General features: G+C 52.1%; 1 protein-coding gene across 2 annotated transcripts in view; it reads left to right on the top strand.

Annotated features, from left to right (window-relative positions):
• The first annotated feature begins 628 nt into the window (after positions 1 to 628).
• Positions 629 to 25,872, top strand: part of Zcchc24 (zinc finger CCHC-type containing 24) — a 52,122-nt gene continuing 26,878 nt past the window's right edge. The window contains exons 1-3 of one of the 2 annotated variants that reach the window (XM_060390705.1): positions 629 to 1,113; positions 12,451 to 12,651; positions 17,450 to 17,733. In XM_060390705.1, the coding sequence (XP_060246688.1) occupies positions 868 to 1,113; positions 12,451 to 12,651; positions 17,450 to 17,641 (639 nt within the window). In that variant the 5' untranslated portion in view covers positions 629 to 867 and the 3' untranslated portion in view covers positions 17,642 to 17,733. Of the gene's footprint in view, positions 1,114 to 12,450; positions 12,652 to 17,449; positions 17,734 to 25,872 lie in introns of those variants that run through there. The other variant, XM_021663176.2, reaches the window with a different exon arrangement.

Raw genomic sequence — 25,872 nt, 5'->3', positions numbered from 1 at the left:
TGGGAGGAGGAGGGTCCTATGGTGATAGCGAGAGGAGGGTGTGTGTGTGTGTGTGTGTGTGTGCGCGCGCGCGCGCGCGCGCGCGTGCGTGTGTATATTTGAGGGAGGTAAGGGAGACAGAAGGAAGCTCCAAACGAGACACGTCTAAAGAGGCGTCAGGGATCACTGAGGCCGTCACAGAAATATAATCAGACTAACAGCAAGAAGAGGGAAGGGGAGAGGGAAAAGGTGCGAGAACGAAGTGATTGGGGAGCGCTGGGAGTGATGGGAACCAGCCTTAGAGCAGGCTGAGTGTTTGGGCCCAGTTGGTTCTGAGCTCCGGGCTGGGGAGGTGCGCAGGCCCGGGATGGGGCTGGGGGTCTCGGAAGGGGCCCCTCCTGGTGTAGGGGTCGGTGGGGTGCTGCATGTGAGGACCCGCCCTCTTTCTTGTCTCGCTCCTCCCCTACATCCATATTCAATGAAACAACCAATGGGGGAACGAGGACCGGGACGGACCGGTCGGGGTGGGGCGGGGTCTCAGTGGACCCCACCCTAGGAGCGGTCCCGGAGGGGTCAGCGCAGAGGCAGATAGCGGATCCCGGGGCGGGGAGGAGCGGGCGGCGGGCGGGGCGGGGCCAAAAGTTTCCTGCCCAACTTTCTCTGCCTCCTTCCTCCGCCCGCGCGCGCCCACGGCTGCAGTCCGGGGAGGCGGCGGCGGCGGCAGCGGCGGCTGCGGGCAGCGCGCGGGGCGCGGGGCGCGGGACGCGGGGCGATAGCAGTCAGGGCCGGGGCGGCTGGCAGTGGGCACAGGCTCCCCGGTGCCCGCCCCTCCGCCGGGAGGGGGGCGCGAGCGGGCGGCCGGGGAGGGGCCGGCACCGCCACGGCAAGATGAGCCTGCTGTCTGCCATCGATACGAGCGCCGCCTCGGTGTACCAGCCGGCCCAGCTCCTCAACTGGGTCTACCTGTCGCTTCAGGACACACACCAGGCTAGTGCCTTCGATGCCTTCCGGCCCGAGCCACCCGCCGGCGCCGCGCCCCCGGAGCTTTCCTTCGGCAAGGGCCGCCCGGAGCAGCTGGGTTCTCCCCTGCACTCCAGCTATCTTAACAGCGTCTTCCAGCTGCAGCGCGGAGAGGTGGGTGCCCCAAGCGCGCGCCAGCTCCGCGCCCGCTGCTTCAGGCCCCTCTTCTATCTGCTCCTCTCTTCCTGGCTTGTCCCGGGCTGGCCCCGCATTGCCCGGCTCGGCTTGGCTTGCCTTGGATCAGCTCTGCCAAACTTGCCGCCCGAAGTCCCTGGGGCGCCTGGAGCGCGTCACCTCCCGGCAGAGCAGCCCGGAGCAGCTCAGGCCTAGGCAGGGCCCTCCCGCCCCCTCTCCGAGTCCGGAGTCCTTCTCGGAGTAAGCAAGCTCAGGGGTGTCTCCGGATTAGGTTCAGACTGCCGGGGTGCGGCTAGGGCGGGGAGCCCCTTCTTAGTCTTTCCTTCTCCCAACCCTATCAACTTTTCTGGCTGCCGCCAGCTGGGACGAAGGGTTGCCGAGCCTGCCCTGAACTCTTCTGGAAGGGCCTAAAAGAATTCTCCCCACCCCCGACCTCTACCGTTCTTCGGTTCTTCGCCTGGAGGGCTCCTCCGAAAGCTGTGGCTCTTCCAGGGGCTTTTGCTCCTGTTCCCACCACTTGGGAACCCCTAGATCCACCCTGCAGCTGCTCGCCCTCCCCCAGCCACATAGGAAGTGGTTTTTGAGGGCTTGACCTAGCAGACCGTTCTGTCCCCTGCCTTCCCAAGCTGGAAGGAAATGAAAGGGAAATCCATGGGGGGGGGGGGGGGGATGTTTGGCTGTGCCGATGGGAGAGAGGGCTCCAGCTGCCTAGTGCCTTCTCCCAAAACCTGGGATGTGTTGCAAAGGCTGCTTGTTCAATGGATTCGGTTACAAAGTCTACTGGGAAGTGCATGTCCTCAGCTAGATCAATACACTGATGGCCATGACCTCCCAGGCCCCTTTGCAGGGTCTTATCCAGAGCCTTCCCAGAATCCATCTACCAATGATTCCCCCTCCCTACCCCCATTTACTCCAGTAGGGAACTGCTGATACCCTCTGTGTCGCTTTCACTTGTCGCCTTGTGGTTTCCCTGTGTTAAAAGGTGCACGAGGTAGCGGGACGCACGCGGGGCGGGGGCACTTTCACATTTCTTCTGACCTCGAGGTGGGCTGGGAATAAGGCCTGTATATGCTGAGGTGTGCTGGGTTTGAGATGTGGAGCCAGGAGGCCTCCCTTTCTGGTCTCAGGTATGTGTTCAACACGGCCACAATCTACTGGAGGACCCATGGACATGTAAGACATTGGCGTAAGGTCAACACCTCCAGGCTGCCCTGCTGCCCTGTGGAAGAGAAGTGGTACAGGAGGGCTGGGCCTAGCGGCAAGACTGGAAAAGGTGCCTGCAGAGCCAGGGGAAGCGTGTGTGTGTGTGTGTGTGTGTGTGTGTGTGTGTGTGCGCGCCAAGGCTCTTTATAAATCATAACACGTGCTCTCTGCCCTGAGGAATGGTCCCTGGCTAGGATCTTCCTTTCTTGTGACAATTTGTTGTCGCTTGGGGCTGGCTTTAGGTGGCGAATGACTTTGGAGGACTGTTTGTAGAGTATTCCTTCATTGCTTGGGTCTCTTCCATTATTAATTCTCTTACCAAACCTATGTTGAGTTCTATGCAAGGATGGGAATGAGGAGTCTGGGGCTAAGAGGGGAGTCATAGACAATACATTTGTGAAAGGAAGGTGGGTGGATGGGGTGCTGTCGTGGCTCATAGTTGGTGCTCATACAGGTACGCTCAAGGGAGGGTCTTTCATCTAGGGAGAAGCTGACCATGACCCAGAGGTCCGGCAGGGTCCCTAACAAGTCTTTACTGGACTCCCTTTGCTCCAACCCCGGCATTACCTTATTCCTCACATACGCTCTCTGCTATGTTGCCCATCAATCTGTGATCCTCTTTGAAAATTTCAAGCCTCCAGGACCCCAGCTGTGGCTCAGATGCCAGACCTGTCTCCTACCACTTCATTGCTGTGTTCCTCAGTTTCCCCCTAACAAGGGACCCAGGGTGGGAGGAGCTGGAGCAATGGGGGGGGGGGAATCCTCTTGTGATCTGACTCTAGGGAGCTCCCATGTCTCTGGGTCTCAGCTTTCCAGCTGAGCAGATTTAATCTCTGCTGTCACCCAGGGTGGTGTGTTAGAGGTTGAAGGCATATATAAACAAGAGAATATCTGCCAAGATGCAGCCTGGGCCAGGGGGATCAGAGGACCTTTCACACTTAAAGGCCCATGGTTTCCTTGGAGGGCTGGAGGGCTGTGCCTACTGACTTCCAGAACGCTCCCTTGGGTCTGGATCTCCCACCCTCACCTCTCAGCCCTTTACCACTTAAACCCCGTTAAAACCCCAGCTGTGTTCTTGAGTGTGCCTCCTTCCTGAGGCCAGAGCTTAGTTGATGACCTGATATGGCTGAGAGGGTGAGAAATCCTTCCTGCCCCAGTCAATGCCACCACCAAGGGGCTGGGTGCAAAGGTAGCAAGTTCTGTGTCACAAGAGGAAACTTTAGGAAGGGACGCAGGGTCCACAAGCATTGCCATTCTGTTGGAGGCCTGGCAGGCCCAGTGGCAGTGCCTGTGGATGTGACTTGCATGCTGACCGCTGACCATGGCCCGTCTGCGCCAGTCCCTGTGCCAGGAGCCCACCCCCTCCTGAACCGCCCCCAGGCTGCTCCCTCCACAATAGCAAAACACCATGAATGCAGCTGGCATTGGGGGAGGTGAGGACACGGGGCCACAGAAGCTTATTGTGCCCCTGGAACCTCAGCCCAGGGAGCTGAAGAGAAGCCAAGGCTTCTGAGTGGCCCTCTGGCCCTGGGAGCAGAGAGAAAGGTGGGAGAGTTTACATCCCAGGGCAGGACAAGCTCCAGAAGGCGGCCTTCAGGTGCACACGGACGCTTTGTAGGGTCTTAAAACACTTCTGGCTTCTGAAATGAGGTGGCCTGGTAAACCCGGCTTTCAGAAATGACACCTGTGGCACAGCTGGATGTCTTCAGAGAAAGATATCTTGGCTGAGCCCCTCCAGGTGCTGTAGAAGGAGGTGGGGCTTCGGAGTGTGTGGGGCCGGTGGACGCATGGATCTTTCTTGCTGAATTCTGTTTGGAATCTAAATTCCCAGCAGGCAGCCACCGCGAATTCCACTTCTGGAAAAGTAGAGTTAAGCATTACTTCTTGGATTCTTAGAGCGGTTCTCAGAGCCGGGCCTGGCAGTCTTTGTATCCCACTCCTACCACACCAGGGAGACGAGACTGCCCCATGTCATTGAACTCAGATTCTTAGAACACATTTTCTCTTTTCTCCGAGAACAGGGGTAGCCGGGAAGTGTGGCCCCACTGTCGAATGTCCGCCCCTTCTTTGTGTGTGTGTAGAACTGGGGGCTCAAACCGGCTGGAAAGCACAGCGTAAGTACTGTGCTTAAGCTCACACAGTGCCCGCTAGCGTGGTAAAGGCTCAGAGAGGTCCTGTAATCCAAAATGTGTTACCAGCTCTTCACGCCAACATTTCCTAACGTTAATTCAACCGGAGAATAGTTTTGGCTCAGGATACTTGCAGTGTTCTTCCAACCATCTCCAGGTCCAGGGATGTTCCACTGAGGCAGACACGCAGTTCCATGGACTCAGCTCTTCGTCTCCTGGGCTGCATAGCTCTGAACTCCAGGAATGTTTTCTTGGTGTCATAAAGTGGGGGAGATTCCCGGGTCCGCCTGTCACTTTCTACTGTTCTTTGCCACTGTGGCCCACCCACTGCAGATTTGTCAACAGTATCAAGGGTCTTCAACCCTTCAGCACAGAGATGGTGACGAGAGCATAGGAGAAAAACTGTAGGGTTTTGTATAAGGTTCCAGGTGGAGGAGGTGTCTCATATATTTCTAGCATGGGAGGACTCCATGAGTTCAAAGCCATCCTGGGCTAGAATAAAGCCCTGCCTCAAAAAATCAAAATAGAGCTGGTGAGGGGGATGGGTGGTTAAAAGGTTCTGACCCCAAGCCTGACTACCTGAGTTTAATCCCTGGGTCACACAAGGTAGAAGGAAGGAACCAACTCCTTCAAGTTGTTCTCTGACCTCTGCATGCATGCTGTGGTATGTGCCCACAAACACACACAAAAATAAATAAATAATCATTAAATGCCAACATTAAAAACAAGCAAACAAAAGCCTCCAGCCTAGACAATGGTAAGGAGTTTGGATGAACCAGCACCTGTGCCTACAGCTGGTGTCTGGAGGCTCCCCAGTGTGGACATGTGGAGCAAAGTCACTCTCCTCCTAGCAGGGGCAAACTTGACTCCCGCCATCTTTGTGGTCTGGTTGAGACAGGAGGCAGGCAGCCCAAACCTCGAAGGAATGTCCCAGAGGTATGGCTAGTGAAGGGTCCCCAAATATCTGACTCCTCCCCTTGGGATGCTGAATGGTAACTCAGGCAAGGAGGCTGCCACTTGGTAGGGGTTGGCACAGGCAGCCTGGATCGCCTCTGTGAAGCTAAGTTGACTGCATAGGTCTGGGCTCAGAGGGAGACTACACCTTGGGCCGTATAAGTCAGGTGGAGGGAGGGCAGGGGCTTCAGTAATAAATTATTAGTGGCAGCAAAAATCCAAGGTGGTGTAAACGGGGACTAGTAAGCAGCGAGCAAATGTGTTTTGTTTTCTGAGACAGGGCCTCACCCTAGCCCAGGCTAGCCCAGGTCAATTCTTGTGCTTTAGTCTCCCGAGTGCTTGGAATACAGGAGCGAGCCACCACCTCCAGTGGTATCTTGAACAGCAAAGCCCTAGAATGTAGTTCCTTGTCACTTCCATCGTATAGAGAGCAAGGCAGAGGCCTGGAGGACTCTGAAGTCATCGTCAGAGCTAGATCTAAACCAATGCTGCATCTCAGCCCCCAGCTATCTCTGTAGCCTGTGTGATAGCTGGTCTCCAAGCTAGCTCCTAACTGTACCTTCCTCATGGCCCTGTGCAGGCCAAGCACCTAGGACTTCCTAACAAACCACAGCGCCGCTCATGTTTTGTCTGGGTCCAAATCTTTTTTCTTTTTCCTTTTCTTTTTTTTTTGTCTTTTTGAGACAGAGTCTCATATAGACCGTGTTGCTCTTAAACCTGCTGTGTAGCTGCAGATGACCTTGACGTTCTGATCTCCCTGCCTCCACGGTACTGGGATTACAAGGGTATGCCATCATGTCTGGTTTAGGTGGTGCTCGTGAACAAATCCAGGCTTCCTGCGTGCTAGGCAGGCACCCCACCAACAGCCACACCCTGCGCCCCGGATCCCAATCCTTTTGAAGAGTCATGGGTACTTGGTTTGGTACTAGGTTCCCCAATATGTTCCTTCCCTAATTGGCCTGGTTTGGGAGACAGGAGAAAAACCATGTTTTCCTATTTTATTATGTCCCTGCCTGGGGCACTGGCCCTGTTGTCCAGAGGAAGAAGTTACATTCAGAGACCTAGGGACAGAACCAGGCATGTGCCATTGGATCTGTGCCCTAACCCTGGGGGGGGGGGGATATGGTGGGGGGCGGGGACACAGACAGAGAGAGAATGTATCTTCTATGACTCAGTCCCCATTTGGCTACACTGGCTAACTTGTAATTTCTCTAAGCACCCAGCAGTCTTATGTGTCCAACCCTTTATACTTGCTGTTGATTCTACCTGTGATATTTCCAGCCCTGTCCCAGTGATAGATTCCACAGTGTTTCCTCATGATACAAATGGCTGCCTCCCCTGAGAGGCCTGGGTGGCTGCCCTAGGGAGCAGTTCTGCCTCTAGCTGCTACGACATGTGCTGTGGCAGCCAAGGTGTAAATACTCTAGGGCAGGCGACAGGCTCGGCAGCTAGGCCGCCTTGCCCTATGCAGTGGTGGTGTCTCTCTATTGTTCTTCTGTCAGCCTCAGGGCTAGGATTCCTGCCTCTCTCAGCTTAACATGATCTCAGTCAGTTGCTTGGGCCACACTGGATGCTCAGCTCGTTCTACTAGGCGGGTGGGGGTAAGGCAGATGCCTTGAAACGTGCTGTCTTTTGTCTTCAGGCCTGTGATGAAGCCGATGGCCTCCCTTGTCTCAGCCCCCTGTGTCATCTCAAGGAACGAGTGTTTATTGGTGGCTAGATCAATTGCAGTGAGCTGACTTGGGAGATGGTGAAGCCCTATCCCTAGCCATGTCCTGATAGTGGCTTAAGCGTGCAGATGGTCCTTACCTTGTTTGGTCGTGAGCCTCTTTGAGAATACAAAAGCATTTGGGGTCCCTGGTGTGAGCCAAGTACATATGGCCCAAGCACACGTGTCTGCCCATGATTTCATAGTTCACGGACACCCTCACTTCACAGTAGATCCCAGCTCCAGGCCTCTGCCATCGAGGGCCTGGCCTCAGTCATACCCTGGACTGGATAATGCTACCATCCTGTCCAGTCCTTGGTTTTTCAGGTTCACATTTTCTGCTTTTGCTTAACAAGTATGCTTCATAAGTGTGAGGCACAGGGTCCCAGTGCTCTTGTGCTAGCTGGGAAGCAGGCAAGGAGCCATGACCCATGAGCACCATAAAGTGAGTGGTGACCCTGGGTTGGGGGCCAAGGAACTGAGGTGGGGATAAAGTCTTCCCTTATCCCTAGGCCTCCTAGGTCCTGTCCAACATCCAGTGTTTACTGCTCCACGCCGTGGTCTCCATTTCTCTCTGCCCAGTTCCTTCATCTAAAAGGACTAGACATGGCCGTTAGTTTAGGACCTTTTACTGAGCACCAGCTGCGTGGGGAGGAAGAACTGCTTTACATGTGTCTGTACTAGCAAAGGATCATATCTGTCTTGGCCAGTTCATATGTTCCTGGCCTTGGAAAGAAGAACATGGTCAGAGTAAGTGTGGCAGGGAAACCCTCAGTTACAATGTGCTTCATCTTCCCGAGACCCATTTCTCACCTGTGCGTACTATCTCCTACACCCCAACCCAGAACACACCCACTTCCCTGTGTGTAGAGGGTGAAGACGTGCACCATGCGGGGTGGGCCCGAGGGACAGAAGTGCAGATCTCTTGGAAGCAGGGGTACAGCCATTGGTGATGTGGATGATTCCTTACTGCAATGTGTGTATGTGTGCTGGGTGCAGAGGGCAGGGTTTGGGTGGCTTTAGGGGATAAGAAGATGCCTGACTGATGAAAGAAACCCCATAGAACTGGGGGCTAGAGCCTTCCTCCGAGGCTCCTTCCCCTGACCCTGCCTTGGCTTAGCGAACAGGACATAGAACATCTCTGCCTACCTGATCTCGCTTGGGTACCCTGCCTGTGGCCTGAACACTACCTTCACCATTGGCCTTACCCATGACCGTGTCTTTCCTGAAAGAGGCTGTGTCTCATTTCCACCTGCTCCCCTTCTGCTCCTGCCTGAACAATCTCTGTGGCTCAGACTTCCACTCTCTCTGGGCACTCTCAGAAGTGTCCAACTACTGGCACAGCATCTGCCTGTCCCTCCTTTGTCTGTGGTTCCCTCTGATAGCCCTGCAGGAGAGTCCAGCTGGGCAGGCTTCTCTGTGCCTCTGTCCTCCACAGTCCACAGAAGAACTGCCGTCTCCAGACTCCAGTCCCCTTCCAGGGTCCAGAGAAGCTGGAGCCACATCTTATTCAGTACCACGGGCTTTACATATGATGTGACACCTGACATTGTCCTCTGGAGCCAGGCCTCAGAGGCTGTGTGTGAATGAGATATATAACTGGCCAACACCTTTTGACTGTGTTGTCTTGGGCAGATTGCTAAGTCTCTTTGAGTCTCAGTTTCCAGCTCTACAAGAATGAGATCAGTGCTCAGATAAATAGTGTCTTAGCAGTCAAGGGGAACTCAGAAAAGGAAAAGATTCTATAGAATATACCAGAACAACTAGCGGTCAGAACAAACCAGTCTTCTCATATACTTTTTCCTGTCTGTTCATCAAGAACCTTGGAGAAGGCTCTGGCAGTGACCTGAGTCTGATGCTGTGTCTCCTCACATATGATGGAAGGATTCCATACTTCCTACCAGCGTCTGGGGTCACTGACACAGGCTGATGATGTAATCCAGTGGCTTGCATCCATCACATAGTGGGGCTGCCCTCCCTTGGACAGAGCAGGGCCTTCGGAAGGCATGCATCTGTGCTCTTCTTGCTGGCCCTGCAGCACAGTGAATGGCTGATCACCTTTATATGCCAGAACCTGGGAAGCTTTCAGAATCTGAGTGTCTGAACCCAGCAATGGTGCAGCTGCAGGGACAGTTAAATCCCCCCCCCCTTCTGTTCCAAGAGTTCCCAACCCTTCTCTGCTCAGTCCCTACAAGTCAGAAAAACAGCTGGGACTTGCCTTTCACCTCTGTGGCCAGAGCTCAAATGGGGCTTTGCAGAGGAAATGGCTTTCTGACCTTCCCAGCCTGCTCTGACCAGGCAAGTTGGACCCTTGGCTCTCTGTTCCAACTGGTGCTGAGTCCCCGAAGCCCTCAGAACCTCGATTTCTCTCCTAATAGGACAGGAATGTGGTTGAATCAACTGACTTCTCTTTGGACTCTTAGTTCTGGGTGATGTTTGTCTTGGGCTGGGGCTGGACACAGAAAGCTGTGGCAGTTATATAAAGAGGCTGGGGGGACAGTGGGGACCAGAATTCTGGGAGGGGGGCTTTTGTCTTGCTCTGTCCATGGATCTACTAGGGAAGGTGTATCTGTGACACTTGGTGGCATCTGAGAGTATTGAGCTGCCACGGAGGGGGTGTCTTCCTCAGATGCCTTTGGCTGTTTGGGGATGCCTGAGGGGCTGTTGTGAGCCTGGGAGTGTGGCCACAAGGCCCAGGAGAGGACTCTTTAGGGTGTAATTAGTGTAGTTTTGGCATCCACCAAACTTCCCCTTCCTCTTAAAACAGTATTGAAGGCTGTGGTCTAGCTTAAGTCCTATCCAGCAAAAATGAAAGAAAGGAAAAGGGGGGAGTCAGAGAAGAGGGTTGTTATTTTGTGAAATTGCATTTCCCAGCCGTGAGCATGAGTCACAGGGTTCGGAGCTTTAGATTTCTTGTTTGGATAAACTTTTCACTAAGAGGCTGGGGCTATGTTGCCCTCACTCAGGCCAGTTTGAGATGATGGAGCCGGTAGCCTCCTGGCACGAGGCAAGGTCTCCCAGTCAAGATACAGAGTGACTCGGGAGTTGGTACTTTGAGACCAGTGAACTGGCTGCTGCTGCCCAAATTTTCCAGGGGGCCGGGCAAAGCAGATCCAGGTCAGGAATTACTGTCTAGCGGATTCAGAGTGAAGGAGTCTGGAGGTGGGTGGCAGCAGTGGCTGTGTCTTTAGTGAGGATATGCTCAGCACCACAGAACTGTACGCTCTAAAATCGTTAAAATGGTAACGGTCATAATGGAGATTTGATCACACACCAAAATATGCCCTTGGTCCCAAGCCACTGCTGTGGTGACTCTGAGGTGGAGCCCAGAAAACTGTTTTTGTTACTAGTTTCCAGGTCATTCAATACAAGTTTGGAACACTCATTTCATCTGTGAAGTAGGAGCAGTGACTCACAGGGCTGTGATGAGAAGCAGCTATCTCAGTAAGTATACTTTTCTTAGGGCTTGGCCTGTTACCATGGCCACCTGTCTCATTTCCACCAAAGCTGTCCCCTTGTACTTCAGAAAGTGACCCTGTAGGCTCGCTGCTTCCAGGGTGAGGGTCACTGCCTCTCAGGAAACCGCTCCATTCTGGGCTTGCCCAAGAGCTAAAGAGCTGGCCCAGGGACGGAGCTGGAGCGCGCTATCTTGGGTTTCACGTTGCACCGGGTGGCTAAGGATCCATGTGGTCCCCTCACTGCAGGAAAGCTGTGTGCTAGCCCTGGGCAGCTCTAGCTGTGGCATCTTTTGTGTTTTTCCATGGCCACACTCTGGTCAAAATAATGCAAGAGGGAGTAGAGAAAGAAAGGGCCAGCTCAGGTGTCCAAGGTACTGGAAGATGAGGGCTGGATCCTCCAGGAGTTGAGTGACCAGCTTCTGAAGACAGAAACGTTAGAGTAAAGGCTACTGTTACTGGAGTTGGGCAGAGTGTACCCCATGTCCTAGACTATTGTCAGTTCTCTTCTCTCCCTTCCCACACTGAGGAGACAGAGGATTGTCCATGCTCTAGGCCCCTGCCAGCCCCTCCTTTGCAAGGGCGTCTGAACTCTTGGCTCCTGGAACCTTGTTTCTCTGTCAGCTTATGGACTCCCAGAAGCAAGGTCTCATCTCCCCATCAGCCCTGAGCGGGAGCTCATCCCTGCCATTTACAGCATCTGCGGCGCCCTCAGAGGACGCTAGCCACTGTACCAAAGTTCACTATTGACTTTCCCAGGGAAGCTGCTGCTTTCTAGCCTTGGCCCTTCACTAGGAAAGGGGAGCCCTTGGCCAGTCCTTGCCAGCCCCACCACAGGCCCCACCTTCACTAAATTCTAGTGGGCCATGCCACCCGGAGCCTGTGATGTCTATAAATAGAGGCTGTATATACGAGCAGGGCCTGAGCTGTTCTGCCTGGGAGCTCAACGGGGTGTCTGGTTCCCGTCATGTGGAGGTGGGAGAGGTAGCCGCTTCCCTCTCCGGGCTTTCAGAGAGGTGGCTCAGGCAAGCTGGGCTCTTCTGGGCATTGGCCCCCAGGTCTGCAAAATGGTAGCCACGCTGCAAGCTCCCACGTCTCTTTCTTGCTTGATGGGAAATGAAGTCAACAGAGGCATGTCTGAAGTCCCTCTATACCTGACAAATGGCTTCCCTTGATGCCATCCGCAATGGTCACTTTTCTTGTTTCTGTGAGAAAACACTAGGCAAAAGCAGCTTAAGGGAGTAAGGCTGTACATTAGCTCACAGTCAGAGGGCACAGTCCATCATGACGGGGAGGTCGTGCCATCAGGAGCTGGGGCCGATGGTCACATGTGTGCACAATTGGGAAAGGGGGGTGGATGAATGCTACTGTGAACCGGATTTGCCTTTTGACTGGGTCCAGGGCCCCAGCCCACGGAATGGTGCCTCTCATATCTAGGGTGGCTTTTCCCAAATCCCTTAACCCAATCTGGAAATTCTTTCACGGACACGGCGAGAGATTTATCTCCTCAGTGACTCTAGGGCCTGTCAGGTTGGTAGTATTAACCTCCACATCTGGTGCAGTGTGTCAAACACTGATAGTAACAACACTCGCAGCTGTTAAGATCATCACCATGTACCCAGGGGTCCTGGGGCCCAGACACGTGACAAAGTGTGGGCTCATGACCTTACTTTACCTTCCTGGAAGCTTTAGGAGGTCGCTTTTATGTTCCCACATTATAGGCAGGGCCCCTGAGTCCAATCTCACAAATAGAGTTAAGATCTGAACTTAGGCTTTGGGGCTGGTTGAAAGTTCCGTGTGAATCAATGTGGGGAGACTGAAAGCCTTCTTTGCCGTAGCCCTGAATAGCCTCTGTCTGTTCCCACAGGCGCTGAGCAGCAGTGTGTACAGGAATGCTTCACCCTATGGCTCCCTCAACAACATCGCCGATGGCCTCAGCTCCCTCACCGAGCATTTCTCAGACCTGACGCTCACCTCTGAGGCCCGCAAGCCCAGCAAGCGGCCTCCTCCGAACTACCTGTGCCACCTGTGTTTCAACAAAGGACACTACATTAAGGATTGCCCTCAGGTAAGGCAGCTCAGCCCAACGGGGCTCTCCAAGCTTCCTCCCTGGCTGGGTCTGTGGTAGGTGGGCACATGGTCTCCCTGGGCCTTCTGTTTCCCTGGTACTGTTAAGTGAGACTGACTGGGGTGGAGGGGCAGAGACACCGCTTGGGCTCATGATGCTTGCTCAGCAATCTGCATGGGCTATTCTGGATCCAAACCAGGTCCCCATGTGAGGCTTTGGTCCTTTGGGTCCCACAAGTGGTTCCTGCAGGGTGAGTCCCATTACAGTGGGACAGGAGGCAGCCAGCAGCTTCTTCATAACTCTCTGGAGGCCCCATCTGCTCAGACTCACCAGGAAGGAATGTGGGCTCCTGGCCAGGAATCCAGATGTGCACCCCTCCCTCAGAGCCACCCCTGCCTCCTCTGCCTAGAGCTAAAATGGATGAGGGTCCTGGCCTACTTGTGCTCCAGGATAGGTCAGGGTAAAGGCATCAGGTGCCAAGAGACCCAGCATCCCTCTCAGAGTACAGGACTGGGAGATGGAGGGTGCTGGGGGCAGCTGCCTTCTCTTCCCTGTGCTTTGCTCTGATGAAGCAAGGCATCTGCAGCTGATTCCTCTCTCTGCATGACAGACTCCCTGAAAGATACAGGATCCTGGGGAAGAGAAGAGAGCAGCCATCTTTTTCAGTGCAGTTATCAGTGATCTTTTCCCCCTCCTGTTCTTTTCCACATTTTACATTTTTTTTTTAATAATGCAGAGCTGGATTTATTTTATATATGTAATGGAAATGGAATCCCATCAACTCTGAAAAGCCATGCAGTATTACCCTCCAGATGCTCGAAACCAGAGTGGAGCTGGGTGGGGAGCCAGGCTGGGCTTTTCACTCATTGCATCCTAGGCATTTCTCGGGCAGGGCTGTGCCAGGCTTTGGGCCCTTGATGCTTCAAGTCTAGCTCTGACACAGCTCTGTTAACAGTTCCAGGGAACTTGTTAGAAAAGCAGAACCGTGGGCCCACCCTAGACCTACCCTAGACTCCATGGTGACAAGTGTGACTCCACTAGCGGAGCCCTACAAGGTGGGAGCTCAGTACTGATGCGGTCCCCACCCCACCCCATCTTTCCATGGGGGCAGTGAGCAAGAAGCCCTTGGAATCATGTGACTTCTCTGAAGGCTGAGCCCACTCCTCCCCCAGGGCTCTCTGATCAGGCAGGAGATAAGGACTCAAGGTCTGTGCATGGCTCTAACTGTCCAACCATTCCTGGCTAAGTGCTCCCACATACAGCCATTCAGGATGCCTCAAGAACCACCCACCCACAGGCAGCTTGGGAAATGGGAAAGCAAGACCTAGTCACATTGAAAAGGGGACAGACCTTGTGTGCCAAACATCCTCTGACAGCCTTTCATGTAATGCTGGTGACTGCCTGTGTGCCAGGCTCACATGAGCTTCTTTCTGGGAGGCTGAGATGAGTACTTTGAGCAAGGAAGGAACTCAAACAGAAGTTGAGCTGTTTAGGGGAAGAGCCAGGCTTTTAACCCAGGAAGGTGAGAATCTTCCGAATAGTGGGATAGAGGCTCTGTCAATTTCCAGCACAGCACTGACAATGGCTTTCCTTTACATTGATCTTAGTTCTGCTGCTGAGGAGGGAGGAGGGAGGAAATGGCAGTGGGACAAATGAGCCTCTGACAGCTACAGAGCTGAAGAAGACACAGAATTGATACTGGGTCCCTCCCATAGCACCTTCCCCCCTCCCCCACCCCCGCCAGCTGAGACCCGTGCTCTGTGCAGCTTGGATGAGCTACAGCTGTCTCCCCTGGTCCACTCCCAAACCTAGTGATACTGGGACTCCCAGAGGCCCAGGGGTCTCCCTGCCTGCCTCAGTGATGAAGGAAGAGTTGGGATAAGGCAAAGGAGGACCCTAACTAGCACATGGGTGCAGTGACTCAGGCAGGAAAAGGACCTGGCAGGGCCTGGCACACTGGAAATGTAGGTTACAGGCTGTCTGACATTGCTGGCTTCCCTTGAACACCACCATGAAGAGAGCACACCCTGTACCCCGTTGGGTGCTGGGTGGTGGGGATTTGGGTGGGCTGGAATTTAGTTGGATGCTATCCACCCTCCACTGACCACAAGCAGCTGCTGGGCCACATTCCTCTCTGTATCCTCACCATCTGACTCCTGAACCAGCTGAGGTGCTTATCCTGTCCGGCGTTGAGGAGAAGTCTTCCCAAAGAGAGGGAAGGGGAGACCGAGCTTCCATAAACCAACGTTTTAAATAAAACTTTATCCAGCAGGTCAAAGATAAGTAATATGTAAGTGGGATTTGGTGACTCAGCCCTGCACTGGGGAGTCCGAGACAGGAAGCTCGTCAGTGTGGTATCACGGGTCATCGTTTTCTTTTTAAGGCTGAGTAGCATCCCACTGATTTGATATGCCTTTATCACTCCTCAGTGGGCAGCTAGGCTGCGTCCAGCCACTGCCTGGAAATCCTTGACTTCGATTTTTCCACTCTGAACTTAATTGTTCCCTTCTGTGGTGTTCCTCAGTTTATCTTTATTTTTGTTTCTCAGTGTGGAGGCTAAGGTTGGGTTACTGACCATATGCCCTCTCATTGTTATAATTTATTTGTTTTTGTTATGAGACATTCTCTCCCTGTAGTCCAGGTTGGCTCGAACTTGTGATCATCCTGCCTCAGCCACCCATGTACAGGTGTATAGCACAATACTTGGCCAAATCTTCATTTTTGTTTTGGTCTTTCTTTCTTTCTTTCTTTCTTTCTTTCTTTCTTTCTTTCTTTCTTTCTTTCTTTCTTTCTTTCTTTCTCTCTTTCTCTCTTTCTCTCTCTCTCTCTCTCTCTCTCTCTCTCTTTCTCTCCTTCCTTCCTTCCTTCCTTCCTTCCTTCCTTCCTTCCTTCCTTCCTTCCTTTTCTTTCTTTCTTTGACAGGATCTTATATAGCTCAGGCTGGCCCCAAAATTGCTATGTAGCCCCAGCTGGCCTTGAACTTTTGATTTTCCTTCTTCCACTGCCCAAATGCTGGAATTGTGCCACTGCAACTGCTTTTATATCCTTGAATGCGTGCGCTCGTGTGCTCATGTGTGCGTGTGTGCCTGTGTGTATGTGTGGCATATATGTGCATGTATGTTTGTGTGTGTGCTCCTATGTGAGGTCAGAAGCTGGCATCTGGTGTCTTCTCTGGTCAGTTCTCCAACCTCCTTTTTAAGCCAGGTCTCCCACTAGAATTAACCAGTGCAGCTGCACTGGCTGGCCAACAAGCTCCAGGGATCCTATTTCTGTCTCCTATGCTCCCCTCATCCTGCATGCAGAGAATATAGGCATGCATGGCGACACCAGGTTTTTATGTGGGTTGTGAGGATCCCAGCTCAGGTCCTTATTTCTGCAAGGCAAGAACTCTGACACCCTAGCTACCTTCCTAGGCCCGCACAGCTTTCTTTACTGTTGCAAACGTTTATAGTTATGAATTACTCTGTGAGCCACATCCACGTTTCAGTGTGTCATATCTTTCATATGCCACCTAGTATTTTCTTGAGTTTTCCTTTGGGTTATTTACAAGCGTTTTGTTTAATAACCACATACTTGTGAGTTTTCCAAATATCTTTTTATAATTTCTGAATTTATTCCACTATGGTCAGAGAACACGCTTTGTGTTGTTCCAGTCCTTCTAAATGTATTGCGGCTGCTGCGGAGCTCAGCATGTGGCTGGCCTGGAGATTGTCCTGGGAGAAGCTTGGCTGGGGTGCTCCGGGCTGTCTGCTGGCTTGCAGTGCTGTTTACGTCTCCTGTTGCTTTGTTGATGTCCTGCCCAGTTCTCTATCTATTAAATGCAGATACCAGTGTCTCCAACTACTGTTACTGAATTACTCCTTTGTCTTCAATTGTCTATTTTTCTTCATGTGTTTTGATGTTTTCTTAGTAGGCATGCCCTATCTTTCTAATGGCTATCTTTCTGATGAATTGATCCTTTTACCATTATATTTTTTTTAATCCTTGGTAATATTCATTTTTGTTTTAAGGCCTATAGTTGCTCAGTGGTAGAGTACCTGGCTAGCACTTGCAAGCACATCTTGGGTTGAATCCCTAGCACCACATGAAAATAAAACCAAAACAAACCTACAAAGTATTTTTTTTTTCCTCATAGTGGTATACCTGGCTTTTTGGTGATTGCTTTTAATCTATTCAAATATTTGAATCTGAAGTGAGTCTCCTGGAAATAGCATGTGATTGATTGGCTCTTGAGTTTTCTGCCCAAACTGGAATCCCTGCGTTTTGATTGTATTCTTTAACTTCACCTTTAGTGTTATTGGTGTAGTTTGACTTATTTCTATTGTGAGTTTCTATTTTATACATTACTTATCTTTTTATTCCTCTACTTCATTCTTATTTCTTTCCTTTCTATTAATTTTCTAATGTAACATTTTAATTTTTAAAATGATTTTAATGCTATTTTGTAGTGATCTACTTGTTGGATGTGGCTGGCATATGCATTTTTTTAAAGATTTCATTTATTTATTTTATATATATGAATGCTCTATCTGCATGTACACTTGCATGCCAAAAAAGGGCATCAGACCCCAGTGTAGATAGTTGTGAGCCACCATATGGTTGCTGGGAATTGAACTCAGGACCTTTGGAAGGGCAGATGATGTTCTTAACCTCTGAGCTATCTCTCTAGCCCCTTGTATATGCATCTTAATTCTCCGTGTCACACAGAAATGTCACTCCTGAACAGTTCTGTGAGCTGCTGGTTTGGGCCTTCAAGTGTTGACTGTGCTGGATCTGTTTCTGTGTTCATCCTTCACAGAGTCTATTGAGCTGCTTGGATGTGTTGTGGTGGCGCAGGCCTTTCATCCCACTACTCAGGAGGCAGAGGCGGGCAGATCTCTGTGAGTTCCAGGCCAGTTTGGTCTACAGAGTGAGTTCCTGGACAACCAATGCTACACAGAGAAACATTGTCTCCAAAACCAACAACAGATACCTGCCATTAGATTTTTGAGAGTTTTAGGCCATTGTTTCTTCAAATATTCTTTCTACTCTTTTGTTTTTTGTTCTGTAGAAAATTTTCTAAATGATCTAAATGTGTTTAGCATTATCTGTACTTTAATTGTGATAAAATGTACCTTGCCAGGTCCCAACGTTGCCTATTAACCCTGGCATTTCACGGCAGCGAAGAGTTTATAGCTAACAGTTTCACTGCCAGTGGCCCTGGTCTGGTAGCATGTGACTTGATTCTTTTCCAGCTTAAAAGGATAGAGCGGCTAAGGATGAACTTCAGTTGGAGGAATGCTTGCCTAAGATGCACAGAGCTCTGAGTTCAAAGCCAGTGCTTCACAGGCCACAGATTACAGGCTCACACCTGTAATGTAAGCACTCAGAAGGGGGAGGCAGGAGGATTAGATAGATGTTCCTAGTCATCCTCTGCTACATATTCAGTTCAGGGAGAACTTGGGACACATGAAACCCTATTTAGAAGAAGAGGACACAGTAGAAAGAACAGGAGAGCAGCCTTCGAGGTTCTGTCCACATGGCTCAGGGGCACTGAGATGGACACTGAGCATCCCATGGATACTGGGTGCCTAAAGCAGAGGTGGAAGATGATGGAGATCGATTGCCCAAGGGACATCGCTCCTCGTGGGTGAGCTAGTGCCCGGCCCATCTCTAGTTGATGTCAGCACTTGTCCAGGAAAGCTTAGGAGTCATTCTTGGAAAAACAAAACATAACAGCAAAAACAACCACACAGCCTTGTGGTCCCTGACCTCGAGGATGTGCAGTGATGATGAGACAGTTTTGAAACCTGAAGGTAAACAGTAAAGTCACGGTCCAATGGCCCTTAAGCCTCTCACTTCCTCTATAGGGATGATGATGCTCCTCAGTTTCCTTTTCACCAAACCCAGGCCCAGGGAAGTTCAGTGGCTTGCCCACAGTCACACAGCCGGTAACTATCAATGCTTGGAACGCAGGTTTTCTGAGTCTAGGGCCCCAGCTCTTTTGTTTATGTCCTACATCCTCAGTCTTTAAAATCAGGGATCTTTAGAAGAGAGGGGCTGTTGGAAATAGAGGACACGAAGCCATACCTTCTCATTCTGACCAGGTTATTGTGCCTCACAATCCACAACAGGTCCACCCTCAGGGGGTCTGTGGCCTGGTGAAGCAGAGAGGTCAGGGTAGCATTGGACAGCCAGATCCAATAGACATCTGTTGGCAATAGACATCTGTTTGTCTGCACAGGAGGCCTAGGCAGTACCTGCTAGCTGTCTGCAGGGTCACCTGGGTGCATGGTGTTGATATCTACAGCCTAATGGGGCAGGGCCCTGAGGATCTGAGCTCACAGTGGCACTGAGCCACCAAACCTTCCAGTTTGGCATTCGTGTTTGGAGCGGGGACTATGAGTGCAACCTTTCTAAGTGTCTCTTGGGCACAGGCATGCTTCTAGAATAGGCACAGCTAGGGTGGTGGCTGAGGTTTGTCCCACTCTGCCTGGGCACTGTGGGAGGTCTCAGAGGGGAGGAGCTAGATCAGGGAGGGAGGGAAGGCATCCCAGGCCTCTCTGGGCACTGCACACCCTTGTTCGCAACTGGCACTCCCAGAGGAGAGGTGGGAGGTGTGGTCAGAGCAGGTGGTGAGGGCTTGCATGCCAGGCTGTAGCCCTGAGCTTGGTGTTGAGGGCAGAGAAGCCATCTGGGTTTAGGTAACAGGCTCATGCTAATAGTTTAAAAGATCACTCTGGGGGCAGGAAGAGGCCTGGCTGCTACAGAAAACAGCCTATGAGCATGGGTGAAAGGTGAGGAGACCAGAGAAAAGGCAGGAGGATCAGAGGTAGAAGGTGAGGCTGCCTGAAACAGCACAGCAAATGAAAGGGAAAAGGACTCCTTGGGGCACAGAGGCTCAGTACATTGCAACACAGTGGGAATGAAAGCCCAAATCATGAAACATTATTCTTGATGAAGAGCCAAGAGACCGCTCCCGACAACCTCAAGCACGAACAGCATCAAGGCTGTCCACGGTCTTTTAGGGGTCCACAGAAACAGCTCTGCTTTTATCTATTTTAAGACCATAAAAAGAAGTAACCATAACAACAACAATAACAACAACAATAATGTAATTAGAGTCTAGCCTGGGTGTCCACACTAACAGTTAGAAAATACAACTTCTAGTAGCTTATAAAGGAAGGGCCACACTAAGGAAAAAGTACCTGCGGGCATGAAAGTCATCAAGTAGCCCTAAGCGGGACTGGTGGCTGCTTGCAACTGGATGGTCTTGCTGATGTCAGGGAAACTCACACAGGTCTTCATGTCATCAGGAAGGGTCCTGATGCTCATAAGGGAGTCCATGAGGAAAAAGGAAAGAGCCTTGAACTGATAAGCTAAAAGGGCAAGTTCAAGTCTTTGTTCTGTACATTGCTCCGCTGTGGAGCACGGACAGGCTGCCTACCCTGTCTGGGCCGCTATCTTTCCACATCTGCAATTTGGTCTTGCATGTCTGTTGACACGGCGGCTGTGTCAGGACAGGCCAGCACACTCAGGACCCAGTGTCCTTTCTCTAAGATCCTCCTCTTCCCAGCATGCCAAGCCTGGCAGCCACCCTTCAAGGCCTGCGCCTCCCCCACTCCCAGGATCGGCTTGATGAGTAGTGGTCCCTGTCTTGAGAAAGGTGGCCGGGGGCTGGGGGGTGGGGTGTCGCCTGTGCCTCCATGTCTGGCTAAGGGCTAAAGCCCAGGGGAACACGGTCCTGAGTCAGCATGCCTGACTGCTAATGTGATCCAGATGTCAGGCGAGCAAAATCATCACCCCCACCCAGCTGGCAGCTCAGGTTTCTTGGAGATTGCAAAAGAAAAAGAAAAATAGAGCAGAGAGACGCTCAGATCCCAGCACAGCTGAAACCTTGGGATGTAAATAGTTTCAGGGTCTTGGCTCTTCTGCCTACCCTGCCTCTACTGCCCTTGGACCCCAGCACTGCCTCCTAGCACAGGCCAGAGGAGCCATTCCCTGAGCCGTGGGTGTTCAAAGGTGATAAGCAGGGCTGACCAGCCATGTCTGACCCCGGGCCGGGTTGCCAACTGCCTCATTCCAGCCCTGACCTTGTAGCAGGTTTGGGTTTTCCCTGGGGGTCTGAATGGGTGGAGCTGTCCAGGGGACAGACAAAGAGGGACCAAGGATCTGTGTGGTTTTCCCTGGCAGAACTCAGGCCAGGGACTAGAAGTTTCTTAGAGCCTCCAAGCTGAGTGGCGTGGAGAGCTGAAAGAGGTTAGCCTGCTCATGGAGTCCAGCCTGTTTTGTAGGAGGGAACAGATGAGGGAAAGTTCTCAGGCTGAAAGGTTGAAAGCCTCTGCTCAGTCCAGAATGCTGTGGCTTGGATCTGGTTTGAGTGTGAGGTTCAAGGGCTCATGTGTAGGAAGCTTGGTTCCCACAGTGTTGATGGATGAAGTGAGAGGCAGTGGGCCCTTACGAGGCCAGGACTGGTGGGAGGTGGTTAAGTCATCGCAAGGAAAGAAGCGACTCTCCCAGGACCTGGGCATGTCTTGGAGAAGGTCATGAAAGAGCTTCTCTTTTAGCCAGGTGACCTCTTTGTTCTTTCTAGCATTGGTGTCCTTCTCCATAGGTGCTTCAAGAGACTTGATGTTTACACTTCTAGACAAAACTGTGGGCTAAATAAACCCATTTTCTTTGTGACATATGAGCTTCAGGCATTTTATTATAGTGACAGAAAATAGAAAGGACCACCAGTGAGTCAGTAGGGAAACTGAGGGCTTTCCCACAGAACCTGAGCTGGGCTCACTTTATGAAAAAATCTGCAGGGGGAAGAAGGAAGAGAACCAGAAGCAGGAAATGGAGTCAGGAGGAGGAAGATGGGAGAGGAAAGGAGGCGGAAAGAAGGGGACGAGGAAGGCTAACAGCATCATTTTGTGATTCTTCTGAGGCATCCTGGACTGGGGGCAGGTGGCGGGTAGGAATGACGCCTCTGAAGCCAAAGATTGCTGCCTGTGGGGACCCGGGCTGTGCCATTCTAGTACTTGGCACAGTACCTGGAATGCCATGAGTGCCCAGGGAACATTCTCAGGAACATGGCTGTGACCGATGCTTAGCCTAGGCTCTCGTGGGTCCTGGTGTTGGGAGGTGCCAGGACTCAGGTTGTACCTTGGCTTTCCCTGCCTTCTGTCTGAGACCCCTTGCCATTGCCCCATACCATCCTGGTGTGGCCCCTTACCAGCTGTGAGCCTCTAGGAAAGTGAACCAGTCTTTCCTGGTCTTGTTTCTTCCTATTTCTAGTAAGGATACTAGAAAGACTGGCCCCAAAGCATGCTGGGAGCTACTGTTTGTCTGAAGTGTGTCCCTCAGTCTCTGAGCACTCACATTAAGCCTGTCAGAGGATGCCGTATTTTTAGGCTGCAGGTCAGCTCTTTCAAACTGATCTGCGGCAGTCCCAAACATCTGGACTGTGCTTCGTAGCTGTGGGTTCCAGAGGGCGCTGGGCTTCTCCTCCCCCCTCTGCCCACAGGAGGGGCTACTTTTGGGATGGGATGTAGGGGTCCAGGTGACAAGGCTGTGTTTCCTTCAGGGCTTGGGAGGAGCAGGGGACAGTTCCAAGTACAAGGAACCAGTGTGTGTGTGTGGGGGGGACTTTCTGGATGAGGCTCAGGGGATCTATTCTGCCCAGGGTGGTACTTTAGGGAGAGGGCTCCCTTTAGGAAGGGAGCATGGCTGTCAGCGCCTGCTAGCTCCCTTGAAGGGATGGTCTTGTCAGGTACTCACGCTTACCTAACATGGACAAGAGGGGTCAGCTGCAGAGGTGGCTTGAAAGTGGAGAAAGAGGGGTGTGGTGCAAGCCATGTGACAGGAAGGAGCTGTGGAGCCAGTTTCACAACCTCAGCTGGCGGTTCTCTTTTTATGCATCATAAAGGAGCTCCTAGTGTCTGTCCATGTTCAGCGCCTGCTACATACTGAGGGACGGGGCGAGGGCAGAACCTGGAAGGAGGGCCTACACCCCTCCAGCCTTTGGCAATTTGTAAGGCCCAGGAAACAGAGCGCGGAAACAGAGCAAGCCAGCCTGTGTTGGTCAGCGTGTTGTCACTATCATGAAGTGTCTGACATAAGTTGGCATTCCAAAGAGGGCTATTAATAGAGCCTGGAGGTTTCAACAAATGGTTCATCTCAGGCTCAGGCTTGGGGCACCCCTTGGCTGCATGGCTGCATGGCTGATGGCCGCGCAGCTGTGTGGCCGATGTCAGTGGCAGGAACACACATGGGAACATGGGAGCTATTCAGTACAGAACAGGGAGAGAGGCAAGGGCTGGCTCCCACTCTTATAAGCACTCTCTGGGAGAGAACCACCAAGGAGTCCCATGAAAACCACTGAGATGCCTTCCCAAGGTATATCTCAATGAGCTGGGGACCTCTTCCTGGCTTCTACCACTTCCTGCTGCCTCACCCTCTGGGACCAAACTGCCAATGCAGGACCACTGGGGGACACTCAAACCATATCCAAACCACAGCAGCATTCTTGGGCGGGGTCCTCTCCTCTTAGACAGCCTCCTGTAGTTTCTCCTGTGGTGCCTGCTGAATGTTAGAAGGACCGTGGAGGCTCCCCAGCAGCAGGCTCTTGGCCTATGCTTCTCACGTGGCTTATGTTTATCTTGGGACTGTTCATGGAAGAGCTGGCTTCGAAGGCCCATGGTTTTGGCTAGGCCATCCTTCTGGCAGAGCCTCCCTGAACAGGATTCAGACTTCAGTCTTGTGCTTGCCCACTGTATAGCCTTGGCTAGGAATTCCTTGCAGGGTGCAGTGGGAGGTGTGGGCCAAGTGCCTCCTTTTCCTGGCTTCCTCTAGTAGCTGGTATGCAGCTGCTCTCATGGGATTTGTTGTTGCTCTTGAGGCACTTGACCCCAGAGCCTCACCCACCCTCACTGGTAAAGTGAGGCTGGGGTGATGTAAGATTCCTCAGATAAAGCAGACACTGGACCCGCCCTCCCCTTCCCTTCTCCCTGCCTTCAGTGGCTCTTCACCCTATATTCTTGATATGTGGACAGACACACACATATGCACACACATAGGCATGCACACATACCTACGAACATGCACACACAAACACACAGATGCACAAGCGCATACTTGGTGTTTGCCAGGCTGCTAAGTCCTGCCTCATGAGTCACCCCATCTTGCACTGCCTTGACTTAGTTGCTTCCCTCTTGGTCCCTGCAGATCCCAGTATGAGCCTGTTTCCCTGGGGACTCTGCTCCAGCCATCCCATGCCTGTAGGACCTTGACATTATGGCTGGGTTGATTCCTGATTCCTTCATGATTCTCACTGGCTCAAGCCCCAGAAGGCCAGAACAGGTCCTCTAGGATCAGCCAGAGAGATAGGAGGCCTCGGGCACCACTGAGGTGAAGATAGGATGGGAAGCTGGTTGTTAGGCAGGGCTGCTCCTTGCTCTCTCTCTCTCTCTGGTTCTGATCAGCTACAAGGGAGTTCAGAGGCAGGATAGCCAACTGGGTGACCTTGACTATGTCATATGCCTTTACTATGCCTCACTTTTCCCTTCAGAATAGTAGATCGTAAACACACATCCAGCCAGTTCCTTACAGCTTTTGTGAGCATCTTCTGAGCTGACAGCTACAGGTGAAAGAAACCCAGAGAAGCAGCTGCTTCTGGACATGAGGAGGCTAGCCTGGAGCGTGGCCCTTGAGAGAGCCGCTGCTTTAGCATGAGAGGCTTAGAAATGAAAGCTCGGGTTGAGGGCAGAGCTCAGTGCCCAGCACATGTGGCCTCTGTCTCCAGCAGCATCAGAGTCAAGTCTTCTGGGCCACTCCTGCCCATGCTGGAGTTCAGGAGCTTCTGTCCCACAGCACAGTGACCCCTACTTTCCTTGTCCTGGAATCAGCGTAGTGGGTCTTCCTCCTAGAGCCTGATGGGAGCCTTGCCTAGAAATTCGCACCTACTTACAGGGAACTCCCTTGCTAGTCTGCTTAGGGTCCATAGGCTGTCAGACTTGGGGTGAAATGGGCCAAAGGCACTGACAGCACCTGTGAGGCTACTCTGATTGGCTTGGGAGTCAGCAGGCCACTGGATCTGGGACAGGACAGGATTGGGGGAGCACCCTTGGTTAGGTGCGCGAAGCTGGGCCTCCTCTGATCAAACCAAAGGCATTTGTGGCCAGGCAGTCGCCATCTACATCAGACAGAGCAAAGGGCCCAATGCACAGCTGAAGTGTTTGCGTTAGACTGACGGCGTGACTTTCTGGTCAGTCGGGGACACACCAGTAAGGACACTGAGGGCTTCACCTTCTGAAATGGGTGGGCTCGCTGTGTGAGGGCCAGACCAGGGAGGGGGCAGCAGGGGTCTCTGTCCAGCCTCCCACACTGAGACTGTTCCTGGTGTGCTTGTCTTTTATCATTATGACATGACTGTCATGTATGAAGGCTGTGCTGAAGACCGTGCACAGAACTGAGTTATATATAAAAGTGCGTGCGCTTTTACATACATACATACATACATACACACACACAGACACACACTCCTCTCTCTCATGTGGCTAAAGTAATGATTTTTTTGTGTTGATCTGCATTCAAAGCCACCCTGGGGTGCGTGTGCCCCCCCAGGTTGCAGGTCGGACACACCCAGCACTCTCAAAAGAGGCCACATGATTTATCTACGTCCACAGCCAGGCCCAGGCTGTCACAGCAGGACGGGGATGGGTTTTAACTGCCATCCCCAAAAGCTCTTCTTTATTACAGGAATCCTGGGGGTGAGGATTAACATTAAGGACCCTGGTGACCCTCCTGGAGGCCATTTGGTAGACAGTGCACGTGTGCAGGGCCAAAGGCTGTCTTGCAGCCTAGGAAATCTATGTCTCTCTCTCTCTGCTCTGGCCTGCATGGCAACCAGGATTCTAGCAGCCCTCCAAGGCGGAGGCTTCTCTAAGGAGGCAACTGAACCCCTGGATCCAGAGGGATCCAAGGAGGTTTGCTGTAGGTGGTAATTAACATTTACTACTAATTATCTTTTAGAAAAGCTGCTGTTAGTCCTAAACAGCTGTATAACCAAATCACCACACAGAGACTGTGTTTATTTAGTTAACCTAGAACATGATGCTGGGCAATAGTTACTCCCTCCTAAACCTCCAAGCCCGCATAGTTTCTTAACATTTAGATTTCTCACATTTTACTTGCTTTTTGTGAAATCTTAGGTCTGGTTCATCTCTCCAAGCTGTTCCAAGATCTCTCCTCCAGCTC

Source organism: Meriones unguiculatus, chromosome 9 (genome assembly GCF_030254825.1).
Source record: "Meriones unguiculatus strain TT.TT164.6M chromosome 9, Bangor_MerUng_6.1, whole genome shotgun sequence".
NCBI classification, from domain to species: Eukaryota; Metazoa; Chordata; class Mammalia; order Rodentia; family Muridae; genus Meriones; species Meriones unguiculatus.
Note: the sequence above shows the minus strand (reverse complement) of the source record. Positions and strands in the feature narration are given on the sequence as shown.